Source organism: Gekko japonicus, unplaced genomic scaffold (genome assembly GCF_001447785.1).
Source record: "Gekko japonicus isolate JY-2015 unplaced genomic scaffold, Gekko_japonicus_V1.1 scaffold3074, whole genome shotgun sequence".
NCBI lineage: Eukaryota > Metazoa > Chordata > Lepidosauria > Squamata > Gekkonidae > Gekko > Gekko japonicus.
Genome location: NW_015176069.1, coordinates 173,616 through 187,801, shown reverse-complemented (window position 1 = coordinate 187,801; position 14,186 = coordinate 173,616). Strand labels below are relative to the sequence as shown.

Here is a 14,186-nt window from a genome sequence, read left to right as displayed (position 1 = left end):
TTAATGCCGAATGCTAGAGCATCCCTTGATGGCGTGCTCGGTGTGATGACAACACTTCTGGGTAGCGTCATCGCAGGGCGTGCGAAGCTCCTAGATATGGAACTTCCAACCCCTGCTGGATGCCAGGTAGGGACCTGTTAACCCTAGCATCATGAAAAAGCCTAAAGCTGCTTCTGCTACCTACTCCGAGCAGTGTCCAGCTGCTGTCCTTGTGCATGGGCAAAATAAGCAACTGTCCTTCCATGTGCCTTCTCCACTGTGGCCCCCAGCTTGTGGAACAGCCTCCCTGAGGAGGTCAGGAAGGCTCCCGCTCTCCTGGCTTTCCACAAACTGTGCAAACCTGATTTATTCCAGAGGCCTTTTCTGTGCAGGCAATAGAGTTGCGCTGTATTAAATGATTCACAAAGTTACTTGGAAAAAGTTTTAGGGACTGGGCTGTACTGCTTTGTATAGCTTGCTGAAACTAGGATCCTGCTATGTAATCTTTGCATCATGTAAGTAGGGGTGTCAAACATGTGGCCCGGGGGCCAGATTAGGCCCCCAGAGGGCTTCTATCAGGCCCGCAGTGGAACCGGCTGTCTTCTGCTTCTTCTTCCAGTTCTGCTGCTGCTGCATCATCGTAGGTTTGTGACTTACAGATACACACCTGAACAGCATACTCAAGATTGCAACAGCACAGACATTTTGATGCAATAATTCAGAGCAAGAGGTGTCAGTTATCAGACATTGTTAAATAAACTAAATATTGCAAGAGTGCTCATGTTTAAAGCATGTTTTTATTTTAAGTAAAAAAACCCACCTTTGTGTCTGTGTCCTTTATAAAGTTTATATCTCGGCTACCTGGCATGACATTTTATGACACGCATGGCCCAGCCCAACAAAGTCTCATTTATGTCAGATCCGGCCCTCATAAGAAATGAGTTCGACACCCCTGATTTAATTTGTTTCGTTAATTATGCTTGGCTTCATAGAATCATAGAGTTGGAAGGTACCTCCAGGGTCATCTAGTCCAACCCCTTGCACAATGCATGTATTTTTGTAGTACAGAAGTGTGCATGCCCAACATCTGCACCCTTCTTCAGTTCTGTTTTTAGACTTCTGGTGGTTTCTACAACCCTAATCCTGTTGCATTGTTTACTGAATGTCTCATCTGTCAGTTTTATTGACTAACTCTTTGTAATCTGCCTTGAGTCCAAGTGAGAAAGGCAGACTGTAATTAACATACATAAATTAAGTAAATAAACAGGCTCCTCCGGACTCAAGTTGGGAAGTAGCCTGGAACTACCTCTTGCTTTCCAGAGGCCTTCCGCTGGTTCTCTCTACCATCTGAGATCAAGCAGATCATGACCACAGAGAGGGCATTTTTCATCTATGAAACACCTGCCCCAGACGGTTTCATGAGATGCCTGTGATAATTTTGTTTAGGTTCTGTTGAGACTGTGTTTTCTGTGGCTTTTCTTGATAGGGTTATGCTCACTCCTGTCTTTTTAAAAGTTGTGTTGGATTTTCTTTTGCTTATCTGTTCATATGGTTCTGTTTTTCTCCCTCCAGTTTTGCATACACTTGAATTTATTTTTATTTGAGGTTCTTGATTTTATTGCTTGCAGCTGGGTGGACTTTTTAAAGTTGAAAAGAGGCCTATGAATAAGACTCCCCCCCCCCCTGGAATTTGAGGTTCTTTTGCACAGAGAATTTTCTTATAGCCTGTTCTAATGCCATCCTAAGCTGAGTTAACCCTTCTAAGTGCGCTGAAATCAGTGGGCTTTTAGCATCCCATCAAGGATCACACCTAACAATGGAGCCACTTTGCTTTACAGATCAACAAGACTGTAATAATGTACTCCCATAGACTTACCCTGTGACTTTTCTCCCCTAACTTCTTCTGTGGATTTATCTACTATCCCTTGTTTTGCCTGGAGACTACTTGGGAAAGTCAGTGGACCTGTAAGGGTTTAACTCTGCTTAGGATTTCACTGTTAGCGTACCCATACTAATTTAAAGGAGAAAGCATTGATAGCAGTACAGATTATTTAATGATTATGTTACTTGTTATAAATGTTGCTTCTTTTGGAATAAGACTTCTTCCAAGGAACTAAATCCCCCCCCACACACATGATGTCTTGCAAATGTATTAGATGCCGTGGTTTAAGAGACTGAGCTGTGTCTTTTTTCCCCTTTTCTCCAATTTCAGAATATGACAGATACCTAGCATCCAGCAAAAGCATGGCAGCAGCTTACCTAGATCCAAACTTGAATCACACGCCAAGTTCAAGCACAAAGACACATCTCAGTACTGGGATGGAGCGTTCCCCAGGGGCCATGGAACGAGTCCTAAAGGTTTTCCATTACTTTGAAAACAACAGTGAGCCAGCAACATGGGCGAGTATTATACGTCATGGGGATGCTACAGATGTTTGGGTGAGTTGTTTTTGTATAAAGTATTGCAGAGATGGTGGTATGAAGGTCTTTCTCAGGTTGTGATATAGATGACTTGAGACTGAGTAGAAGAACACAGATGTACTACTTGGAAGTCTTTATTCAGCCCATGCTGTGAGTCATCCCAGGTAAAGCTTTAATTTGTAGGAATTTTCTCAGGAGAAGAGGGGGAGATGCAAAACCGTTTGTGTGCCAACTTAACTAACCTAAATAACTCAATTTCCGTACCATGATTCTCATTTTTGTCAGGCAGTAGCTTAATTTGCTCCGGAATTTTGGGCTATGTATGAAGATGTTTATTAGTATCTAAAAGTGGTATGAGAAAGTTGCGGTTTTAAAGTCCATTTAAGAAAAGGGAGTGTGCTGCATAGTGCAACCAGAATGGTCTCTTTGAACCAGACCTTCTTCTGACAGATGGAATCCAGTTGGCCTTCTAAATGCAGTTGTTGTTGTTGTTAATTTATTTACCGTCCTCCCGCAAGGGGCTCAGGGTGGTATACAACAAAATCAGGTTTAAACAAGTTAAAAACAATAAATAGAAAATAGTAAATGGTTAATAATGCATAAAACAGTATACACCCTCAGAATAATTGATGGTGTGTGTATAACTCCACTCCCTCCTTAGGACAGTTCACAGACTGGGATTGGTAAAGGCCGTGGTGGAGGCCTTGGTAAGGAACCATTGCTGTCCTCAGCCATAGGCCTGGTGGAACATCTCTGTTTTACACTGAGTGAGGTCCTGGAATGAGCAGATGTTACTAGGTAGGGAGTTCTCCCAAGCTGGGGCCAGGACTGAGAAGGCCCTGGTCCTAGTTGAGGGCAGCTGGATTTCTTTTGGGCCAGAGATCTCCAGAAAGTTTTTGTCTCCCAAGCATAAAGCTCTTCGGGGATATACCGAGAGAGGCGGTCCCGCAGGTATGTTGGTCCCAGACCATTAAGGGCAAAACCTTGAAGTGGATCTGGTACTTAACTTGGAGCCAGTGCAGCTGGCGAAGCACAGGTTGAATATGAGCAGTCATTGGGGTACCCATAAGTTCCTGCGCCGCTGCATTCTGAACAAGCTGTAATTTCCGCTGCGTTCTGAACAAGCTGTAATTTCTGGATCCGCCTCAAGGGTAGCCCTACATAGATCGAGTTACAGTTATCCAGTCTTGAGGTGACCGTTGCGTGGATCTCTGTGGCAAGATCGGGGCTAGAGAGGAAAGGATCCAGTTGCCTGACCTGGCGAAGTTGCCAGCCAGGCAACATGTGCTACCTGAGCCTCCATTGATAGAGAGGAGTCCAGGAACACACCCAAGCTCTCGACGATTCGTGCTGGTTTTAGTGGCGCACTATCGAGCATTGGGAGTTGACACCCCAACCTTGGGTCGCTCCCACCCAGCCACCAGACTTCCATCTTTGAGGGGTTCAGTCACAGCCAGCTCTGTCTCAGTCATCCAGCCACAGCCCCCAATCCCTCAGCCAAATTAGATGGGGCGGCATTCGTCCGTCTGTCAATAGGTACAGCTGGGTGTCATCAGCGTCGCTAGGGGATGCTCTAGCGTTCGGCATTAAAACTCTATGGTACCATAGAGTTTTAAAGCGGACCACTGGAACATCTCTTGACAGCGTGCTCGGTGTGATGACATCACTTCTGAGTGACATCATCGCAGGGCGCGTGAAGCTCCTAGATACGGAGCTTCCAACCCCTGCTGGATGCCAGGTAAGGACCTGGTAACCCTAGCATCATGAAAGAGCCTAAAGCTGCTTCTGCTACCTACTCCAAGCAGTGCATGGGCAAAATAAACAACTGCCCTTCCATGTGCGTTCTCCACTGTGGCCCCCAGCTTGTGGAACAGCCTCCCTGAGGAGGTCAGGAAGGCTCCCACTCTCCTGGCTTTCCATCCATCCGTCAATAGGTACAGCTGGATGTCATCAGCGTACTGGTAATAGAAGGCAAAAACAAGTGTAGTAAACAGACTCACTACTTACAAATTGCCAAAATGCTAAAGAACATGTAATAGAAAGTAGCGAATACAAAGTAGCCATGTTAGAAAAATACAAAATAGAAACAATGAAGAACTTGTGTAAGAATACACTACAATAGAAAAATCCACAGAATAACGGAGAACTAATATAATAATGTAGCGTTGTGTCCGGATATTTGATTACAGTGTTTCAAAGTTCATCCTTCGTCAGGATGTTAACAATTCAATACAAGAATGGACACAAATCTCCAATGTGTCAGCAGCTTCAGCAGTTTCAGACTTCCAGCGGGACATCAGCGTCAATGTTCCTTCTAAGTTGTGGAGTCTTGTGAGCAACCCAGTCAGTTCTGACACAGGTGGTCTCTACTTGACACAGCTAAACAACCCAGTCAGTTCTGACACAGGTGGTCTCTACTTGACACAGCTAAACAACAATCTTTTACATTCACGACAGAGATACAAATCTTTACCAAAAGAGTGTTGTTGGGAGTGAGTTCGTGCAAGAGTTTGACAAAATCTCCCTGGAAGGAACTGTCAGCCTACCCCTCTGTAAGCACAAGGCCTCTGTCCAAACATTCACCGATTTAGCCTGTTTATATTCAAAACAGACAGTAGCGCCACTGATGGACCTCCTGATGGCACCTGGTATTTTTGGCCACTGTGTGACAGAGTGTTGGACAGGATGGGCCATTGGCCTGATCCAACATTGGCTTCTCTTATGTTCTTATATGTGGGGCAGTGATGCTCAATATTCATGGTGCTTGGGGGGCAAGAGTGGGAGGGTCTCTGGAGTTCTGGCCCCACTGGTGGACCTCCTGATGGCACCTAGTACTTTTGGCCACTGTGTGACAGAGTGTTGGACTGGATGGGCCACTGGCCTGATCCAACATTGGCTTCTCTTATGTTCTTATGTTTAGTCTCCAGGCACAAACCCTATCTGAACTAAGCTAACAGTGTAACAGCCCCCTCCCCGGCTTCCTTAGTCTTACATGGGCCCTGATTGGATGTTAGGTGCTCTGCACAAAACTCCCAAACGGGCATACAGGGGATTGGCAGCTGACATGAAGTGGCAGGACCCCTCTGTCGATCCGTCACAGGGTGAACTAAAGGTTTTTTAAGGTTCTGAAGAGTGTGGCAGACAGCATATTCAGGATAATATGGCATGCCATGGGGATCTTATACATATATTTTTAATCTTCGTTATCTGAAACTAGGTGCACTATTTTCAAGAGCAGAGGAACACTCTTCTTAGTGGATTTTAAAACAGCCCATTCAGATGCAGCAATTTTTCTCTTTGGATGAAATGTCATGTGTAGGTTCAGTGCAGCTCTGTCGTGAATATAAAATTAGCAGTAGCAGTTTTTCTCTTCGGATGAAATGTCATGTATAGATTCAGCGCAGCCCTGTCGTGAATGTAAAATTAGCAATACGATTCTCCATAATCCACAGAAAGTAGGTTTAAGAAACCCTTTTAAATGGTTCTTGCTCAGTTATAGCCATACTTTACTGTGAGCACCGAAGTTCTTATATTTCTTGTTCACTCGATTTGGAGATTATCATTGGCTTTCTGGAGCCCTGAACTGCTGTCTTTGTCATCAGGACAGCATCCGTCCTGTTATTTGGCCCTTGTGGCAACTTTCAGATCTTAACTCTTTTAAAACCTACATGAGCATTTTTTTTGTTTACTCGAGATGCCTATAATTGTTCGTTTCTATGCATGCCTCTGTAAACTAGAAAAAAATTGCTGTGAAATTGCTGTGAATGGCTTCTAGGAACTGTGTTCAACTTCCTTCTCTGTTGATGTGTTTGGGGTAAGGAAGGAAGCCCAGGGTAGAACATTTTATGCTACTTGCAGATTAGCTGAAAACCAAGCTTTATGGATGATTTGGGTGTAAGGCTTGCCCGTGTATTGAAGCAGTGACACTTTTTGTGTGTGTGTGTGTTGGCCTATTTGGAGGAATGTCGAAAATCAAAGTATGATTATTTTGGTTTCCATATTTTCATTTCCCCCTCATCTTTATCATTTTACATTTATATTCCTCAATTTCCAGGCAGATTACAGCATTTTTGTTGTAGAGATCTGTAAACCTCAAGCAAAATATAGCTTTTTACAAATGTTAGGTAAAGGTAAAGGTTCCCTTGCTCGAAAGCCAGTCGACTCTGACTCTAGGGTTGCGGTGCTCATCTCCGTTTCAAAGCCAACGAGCCAGTGCTGTCCGAAGACATTTCCGTGGTCATGTGGCCGGCATGACTAAACACCAAGGCGCACGGAACACTGTTACCTTCCCACCGAAGTGGTCCCTATTTATCTACTTGCAATTTCTTGCTTTCGAACTGCTAGGTTGGCAGGAGCTGGAACTAGAGACGGGAGCTCACTCCGTCCTGCGGCACACTTGGGTCTCGAACTGCTGAACTACCGACCTTCCACAGCCTGCAGTTCAGCGTCTTAACCACTTGAGCCACCGCAGCTCCAAATGTTAGGTGGAGAAAAAAGCCAATCCTATTATTTTTAGTTAAACAAGATGCACTCAGTTCTGAATCACTCTGGTGCTCTGCTGTCCTCAGGATACACATTTGCCTCCGGCACAGAACTCTTGGTTGAGATGGTACTTTTTCCTACGTTCTGTCCCACCCTCATCCTCCCTGGATCAAACAGCTCCTTCTTGCTCCACCGCCTGATGCTGTATCTTCTTTCCCCTGAGTCTGTGCAGACAGCAGAGTACAAGGCTTGGAAGTGCACCCTGGCAACTGCTTTGTTCTCATGGCTGTTGTCTGCTAAGTTAGAAAGAACTGTGACCAAGGCTCTTCCCACCCCACCCCCAGGTTTATGTAGACATTTTTTCCTGTTGAGCAACCTGAGAATGTTGAGAAAATTCTTGGAGGATTCTTACATGTTTTATCCTTTCCAATCTTGGCTGATAAAATCCTCTAGAAGAGGGCTAAGCCACTGGGTATTCTAGGTGATTTTTGGGGGGGTGTGTGATCGTTTTCCACCTATGGCTGTTGTGATTGTTGGGGAGCCAGTTTGGTGTAGTGGTTAAGTGCGCGGACTCTAATCTGGGAGAACCGGGTTTGCTTCCCCACTCCTCCACATGCAGCTGCTGGTGTGACCTTGGGTCAGTCACAAGTTCTTTCAGAGCTGTTCTCTCAAGGGCAGTTCTCTCAGAGCTCTCTCAGGCCTTGTATACCAAATATGTACAAAGACATAAAAGCAGCAGTTAAAACATTGGTCAGTGAAGGAGGGATCGCTGAAGGATCCCAATGGTGGAAGATTGCAACCGAAGGGCAGAGATGCGTCTCCTTGGGGAGCAAGTTCCAGAGGTTTGGTGCCATGACTGAGAAGGCTGCCTGCCAGGTTGCTACTTGCCTAATCTCAGAAGGCAGGGTCACCCAAAGCAGGGCCTCCAAAGATGACTGAAGTGGTTGGGCAAGTGCATAAGGAAGTAGACAGTCCTTCAGGTATGTTGAAGCCCCCAGGATGTATAAAGGATGCCAAGTCCAATACTCTTGTCCATATCTGAAGAGGTGTAAAAATACAATGTGTAGAAATATAATGGGAGTCTTTCATACAGATGACATCATTCTTGCTGAATAAACCTGTACGGTATCAGACCGCAGGTGTAGAACTCCCCCCATCCCTTCAACAGGAATCCTCCCCCCAAAAAAACCCCCCAAGACTAGTTGTTGCAGAGAATGTTTCTAGCCTAGTTTTCTCTCAGACAATACCAGTGGTCTACATCCAGGGAGTCTTTTTGCATGGAACATTATTCAGCCATGAGAGAAAACCACCACCACCCCACCCAGTATAAAGAGGTACAGCCCAAACACAGGTTTTTTTCCCCCTCATTGCAATCTAGACTCATGTGTCTAAGGCAAGAACTGGTAATTTATTCCTGGTGGTGGTATAGCTGGTTTGTCATTGCCTGCCTCTGTGTAGCAAACCTGGACTTCCTTATGGGTCCCCCATCCAATTACTAACTAGGTCTGACCCTGCTTAGCTTCTGAGATCTGACGAGAGGAGCTAACCTGGACCATCCAGGTCTAACCTACCCCTGACAAAGTCCTTCATCCCCATCATAGGTTAGTTGCAATCTGACACCCTCTCACTGTCAGTGTTTCACAAAGCTAATCTGAGAAACTGGTTTATGATTTCAGAATACGTATAGTTCAGTAGCCATGATATTGTTAACATGATAGTGTATCTTTATTTTATTAATTTATTTTGGGATTTTTATTCTGCCCTCCCAAAATGGGCTCAGGGCAGATCACAACAAATTGAGTCAAAGACTCGTTACAATAAAATCACACTAAAATCATAAAAAAACAATAAACAGTAAACATTAAAACCATGAAAACAGTTAACAGTAAAATTGGTAGCAGCAGTGAAACAGGTGAAGTGAAAATAGCAGAGGGCCTTCTTGATTCTCTTACAGCTTGCTTCAGGCTCTGATCTGATGAACTAGCTGAACTGATCATTTTATCACGCATGTTATTTTACCCCCCAGTTTTCTTATTCTACAAATCCTAGTAAAAATGCAGATGATTTATCTTGAGGTCACTCCTTGTTTCCGTCCTTGGTCGTTTGTGAACTTGCCAGTGAGGGGGTGTGGTTTTTGTTTTTTTTCTAACTGTGGCTTATATCTCTGCTAGGTTCCCCTGAATGCTTTTTTAAAATCTTTTTCTGTCTCATCTTTATCTTGTATAAAATATATCTCCCATTCCAATACAACAAAAAAAAGGCTGTCGTTTTTCATGTGTTAGGAAAACGGTGTCCTACTTGGCCAGCTTTCTGAAATAAACTCTGCATGTTACAGAGTTTTCGTGCCAAGTTCATAAAGCAGAGAAAAGTGAATGAGTTACATTCTGTGGATGGCTCTATTTATGTGCAGACTGCATCTGAGGGAGGGGGGTTAGCAGTGTGCCCAGCTGGGGATGGTGGTGGCTGGCAAAACACCAGGCTTCCATTTAACTGCGTATAAATATTGCCATTAGGGCAGGCAAGGAGTTAAACTCTTGGAGCTAGCACTGCCGATGATGAGAAACAACTGTGAGAATCACTGGGTATGGGTAACTGTTCCATGCAGGAAATGGGTAACTGTCCCATGCAGCACACTTTTGAACACTTGTAGCTATAGGAAAGCCCTGACCTGGATAGCCCAGGCTAGCCCGATCTCGTTAGATCTCAGAAGCTAAGCAGGGTTGGCCCTGGTCAGTATTTGGATGGGAGACCATCGAGGAATACCAGGGTGGTGACATGGAGATGAACGTCTCTTGCCTTGGGAACCTTCCAGGATTGCCGAAAGTAAACAGTGACTTGAAGGCGATAAATAAATAAAACGGATACCTGTCCCATGCAGCAGACTCTTAAACACTTGTAGCCATAGGAAAACTCGCTCAAATAGTGGCATATAAAGTAAGTTCTTTTTCTGTTCGAAATGAATAAACAAGTTTCACCAAGTTTTCCACACTGTGGTTAGGTTAGAAGAAATGCTGTGTAGAAAAGACCTCCACCTTGGCTCCCTTTCTCCTTTCCCTTGGAGGCCGGTGGTTCTCACAGTTGTTTCCCATCATCGGCAGGGATGAGCTTTGAGACCTATTATGCAAAGAACCTATTGCTCTTTAAGAAATCAGGTAAGGTGTAATCTTTTACAGTATTGCACAGTGGGGTTTTTTGGGGGGGCGAGAGAGAATGGGGCCTACCATTTTAAAAGATTTGAGATATTATGAATAAAGGAACTTTGACAAAACCATGCAGTATTGTAAAAAAACAACCACTTAAATAGGGTTACCAGATGTCCTCTTTTTAGAGTACATGCCCTCTTTTTGGGGTCCGTCCTCTGTTGGGCTATTCTTTAAAAAATGATGAAAACGTACTCTTTTTGGGTTGGAAGCAGGGCTTTTTTTCTCTGGGTGTGTGTGCCGGAATGGAGTTCCAGAACCCCTTCAACAAAATTCTTTTAGAAATGTTTAAAAGTTCATGAGTTTTCAGTGTACAGATTGAAAAACTTCATTTCCCTCTTGAGGGTTCCAGCACCTCTTTAAAAAACAACAACCACCACCACCTGGTTGGAAGGTTAGGAATATTCCTAGTTAGTAGCAGTAAGGTAAAGGTAAAGGTTCCCTTGCTCGAAAGCCAGTCGAATCCGACTCTAGGGTTACGGGGCTCATCTCCGTTTCAAAGCCGAAGAGCCAGCGCTGTCCAAAGACATTTCCGTGGTCATGTGGCCGGCATGACTAAACACCGAGGCGCACGGAACGCTGTTACCTTCCCACCAAAGTGGTACCTATTTATCTACTTGCAATTTCTTGCTTTCAAACTGCTAGGTTGGCAGGAGCTGGAACTAGAGATGGGAGCTCACTCCATCATGCGGCACCCAGGTCTCGAACTGCTGAACTACCGACCTTCCACAGCCTGCAGTTCAGCGTCTTAACCACTTGAGCCACCGCAGCTCCTTAGTAGCAGTTATCACATCTTAAATAGTAGGGTATTTAAAATGAGATTTGTCATTCAATGTTCCCTCTAAGCTGAGTTAGTGTTAGTGAACTAGCTCACAGTTTTTTAGCCTCCAGCTCATACATTTTTGTCTCAGCTCAGGAAGGGACGGCTCCAGAGCAAACTAATTTATGCAGCAGCCAAATCGCTCGCTCACAACTTCAATGCCAGTAGCTCACAAAGTAGAATTTTTGCTCACAAGACTCCACATCTTAGAGGGAACATTGATAGTGATCCCTTGTTTGGAGTTGTCAGCAGGGAAATATGTCCTCTTTTTTTTTGCTTTTCAAAATATGGTAACCTTGACTTAAACCGCTGCCGTCCAAGTTTACAGACAGGCGGCACCTTGTCCCATTAGTTCTCTCCTGAGTACAGGATTCAGTCTAGAAGGGATAAGTCTGAATGCTTAAGCTTTCTAGTAGGGAGCAAACAAAGATCACAGCATGGAAACTTACTCAGCAGTAGCAGCCTTGCCTATTAGGAGTGCTTCTGTCACTGTGGAGATTCATGTTGACACTTAAGGACAAGCAAAGGAATTCAAGAGCGTATGAGAGAGAGTTAGCGGGGGTTTCTCCCCCCCCCCCTTAATCTTTTCTGATCATTTATGAAGCTGGTGGCTGTCAGTGAGATGGAGAAGATTATGTTTTAAAGCAATTGTACTCATTTTAATATGAAATACTTGAAAAACGTACTGTCGGGCTGTTTGAATCAACTCAGCTTGTGGGAAATGAATGTGAAATGCCACTATAAATTCTTTTAAACACTTCTCGCTAGAATTTTATTAGCATTAAATGCTTTTAGTGAGAAATAGTAACGCTGTTGATTTTTCTTTTATTGTACTCAGTTTCATGTAGAAAGCAGATTTTATTTAAAAAGCTATGCACTGAGACCTGTTTTGTCCATTTTTTTGTGAACTGAAATGGCATTTCTTTTTCTTCTTTCCAGGGCATAATCCAGAAAATCGTGGATAGTCACAAAGTTAAGAATGTAGCCTGTTACGGTTTGCGGCTCAGTCACCTGCAGTCAGAGGAAGTTCATTGGCTGCATCCCGACATGGGAGTGTCCAATGTGAGAGAGAAGTTTGAATTAAGTCATGCGCCAGAGGAATGGAAGTAAGATTTTAACCTTTCCCATTATTTAAGTGCATGCCCTCTGAAAGTTGTGCAAGTTCATACGCTGGGGTGGGGTGGGGGAATGTGAAATGGTGGATTTCTTTTTGTCTGTCCAGGGAATTACTCAAGAGACGATGGAGAGGATCTGGGTATTTCAATAGTGTTGTCAAGTTCCACAGCCAAACAAAGAAGTACACGATTAACATAAGGTTATACTTTATTGTAAGAACTATAGAGGCAGTAACATCGTCACTGTTACCTAGCTAGCAAGGTCATAGATAAGCAAGGATGAAGGAATGTGGCAGCAGATGGTACACAGGTCAAGCAGATGAACTCTCGCCCATAAACATCATGGCAGCATAGCTGACAGGTGTATTGTTCTGGTTGCCAGAGTGAAGACAGGGGGATGGCAGATGAAAGTGAATTCTCTGTATCTGATTTTGTTGTGGAAGATGAGGGGCATACACCCACACCATAACCATTTGAAGAAATCCAGTCAAATTGAGGTGTAGGACTGCTAAATTTGAAGTTCGGGAATTAGTAGGCAAAATGAAAATTAGTAAGACTCCAGATAGCATTCGCCTAAGGTTCCTTAAGGAACTCAAATGTAAAATAGTTGATCTGCTAACCAGTATACATAACTTATTGCTAAAATCAACCTCTGGAGGACTGGAAAATAATACATGTTTCCTCAGTTGTTACTGCTGGGGGAAAGTATGGGTACTGCAAAGGGATGTCCTACCTCACCAAGTTTTTTGAGTTCTTTAAGCAGGAACAAGCACATGGATAAGGGGGGATCCAGTAGGTATTACACAGTTGGACTTCCAATAGGCTTTCCGTAAGGTTCCTTACCAAAGACATCTGCATAAGCTTAGCAGTTGTGGGATAAGAGAAGGAGTCCCTTTATGGATTGAAAACTGGCTAAACAACAAGAAGCAGAGTTTAGGGAGAAAAAAAGGCCAGTTCTTGAAATAGAGGGAAGTGAACAGTTGGGTCGGACGAGGATCGGTATCAGAACTTAGTGCTATTTAATTTATTCTTAAATGATATGGAATTGTGAGCAAGCAGTGCAGTGGCCAGGTTTGAGGATGATACCATGTTATTAAGTATGGTGAAACCGAGGCAGATTTTGACACGTTCCCTCTAATCCCCCCCCCCCACCCACCACCCACCAAACAGAGCACAATTTTGTGCTAAATGTGAATTATTAAAGTATTTTTAGAATGATTCATGAACACAAATACAAATTAAGCATTAACCATGAAGCTCAACAGTACATTTAGAATGATGTCACTTCTGTAGAAATATTTACAGCCAATAACAAGGTCTTGTCTTGGGAACAAGGTCCTAATCTAATATACTTATTACAAAAACAACTTAGGCCGTGGTCACACGGGCAGGAAACTGCGGGGGGGAAGCATGGCAGTTTGCCCCGGGGCAAACTAATGGGCAGTAAAGTGATCAGACCTCCCGTGGAGGTACCGTGGAGGTTCCATGGGAAGGGAGAGGTGCCGATCGCATGACAATCCCACGCGCAAAAAATAAGCGCGTGGTGCGGCAAACTGGATGTGTGTTTTTCCATGTACACCACGACTGCGCATGCTCCGTTGGGTGCTTGTGCGCATCCACGGAGACTTGGGAAAAAAAACACCTTTTTTGCAAGGGGACATGGGCGGGCGCCGGATGCCTCCGGAAACGCGATCAGACGCCTGCCCTTGCCCCGCAGTTTCCGGAAACTAGTACTAGTTTTTTTCCGAGTACTAGTTTTTTTCCGAGGTACTAGTTTTTTGCTGCGTGTTTTCGGCGGGAAGCCTCGGTTGAGTCACGGAAGTGCTACGCTGGTGAGATCGCGCCCGGAAACTCCGCTTGTCTTCCGTTGCTCTAGCGTGGCTAATGCTCCGTGTGACCGCAGCCTAGGACAAACAACGGCGTTCTAGTAATCATTCCATTTGCGTATTCTTCATCAGGTGTGTCTGTTGTTATTGTTCCAAGATTCTTAGTACTAGTCCATATATTATATTGGTACCACGCTATTGCATTTAAGTTCTGGTGACTGGGAATCACCAATATTAAACTATGATGTGACTAGATCTACACTACCTTTCAAATGGCTGAACTTCCCTAGTCATTTAGTGATTTAGTGCTTTACGTAATCTTAAAATGGGCAGTGCAAGGCCC

General features: G+C 44.2%; 1 protein-coding gene across 1 annotated transcript in view; it reads left to right on the top strand.

The window, feature by feature from the left end:
- Positions 1 to 2,194: 2,194 nt before the first annotated feature.
- PTK2 (protein tyrosine kinase 2) overlaps positions 2,195 to 14,186 on the top strand; it is a gene marked incomplete at its 3' end in the record, with an annotated part of 174,118 nt that continues 162,126 nt past the window's right edge. The window contains exons 1-2 of the mRNA XM_015426717.1: positions 2,195 to 2,418; positions 11,842 to 12,008. Coding sequence (XP_015282203.1) covers positions 2,224 to 2,418; positions 11,842 to 12,008 — 362 coding nt within the window. The remainder of the gene's footprint in view (positions 2,419 to 11,841; positions 12,009 to 14,186) is intronic.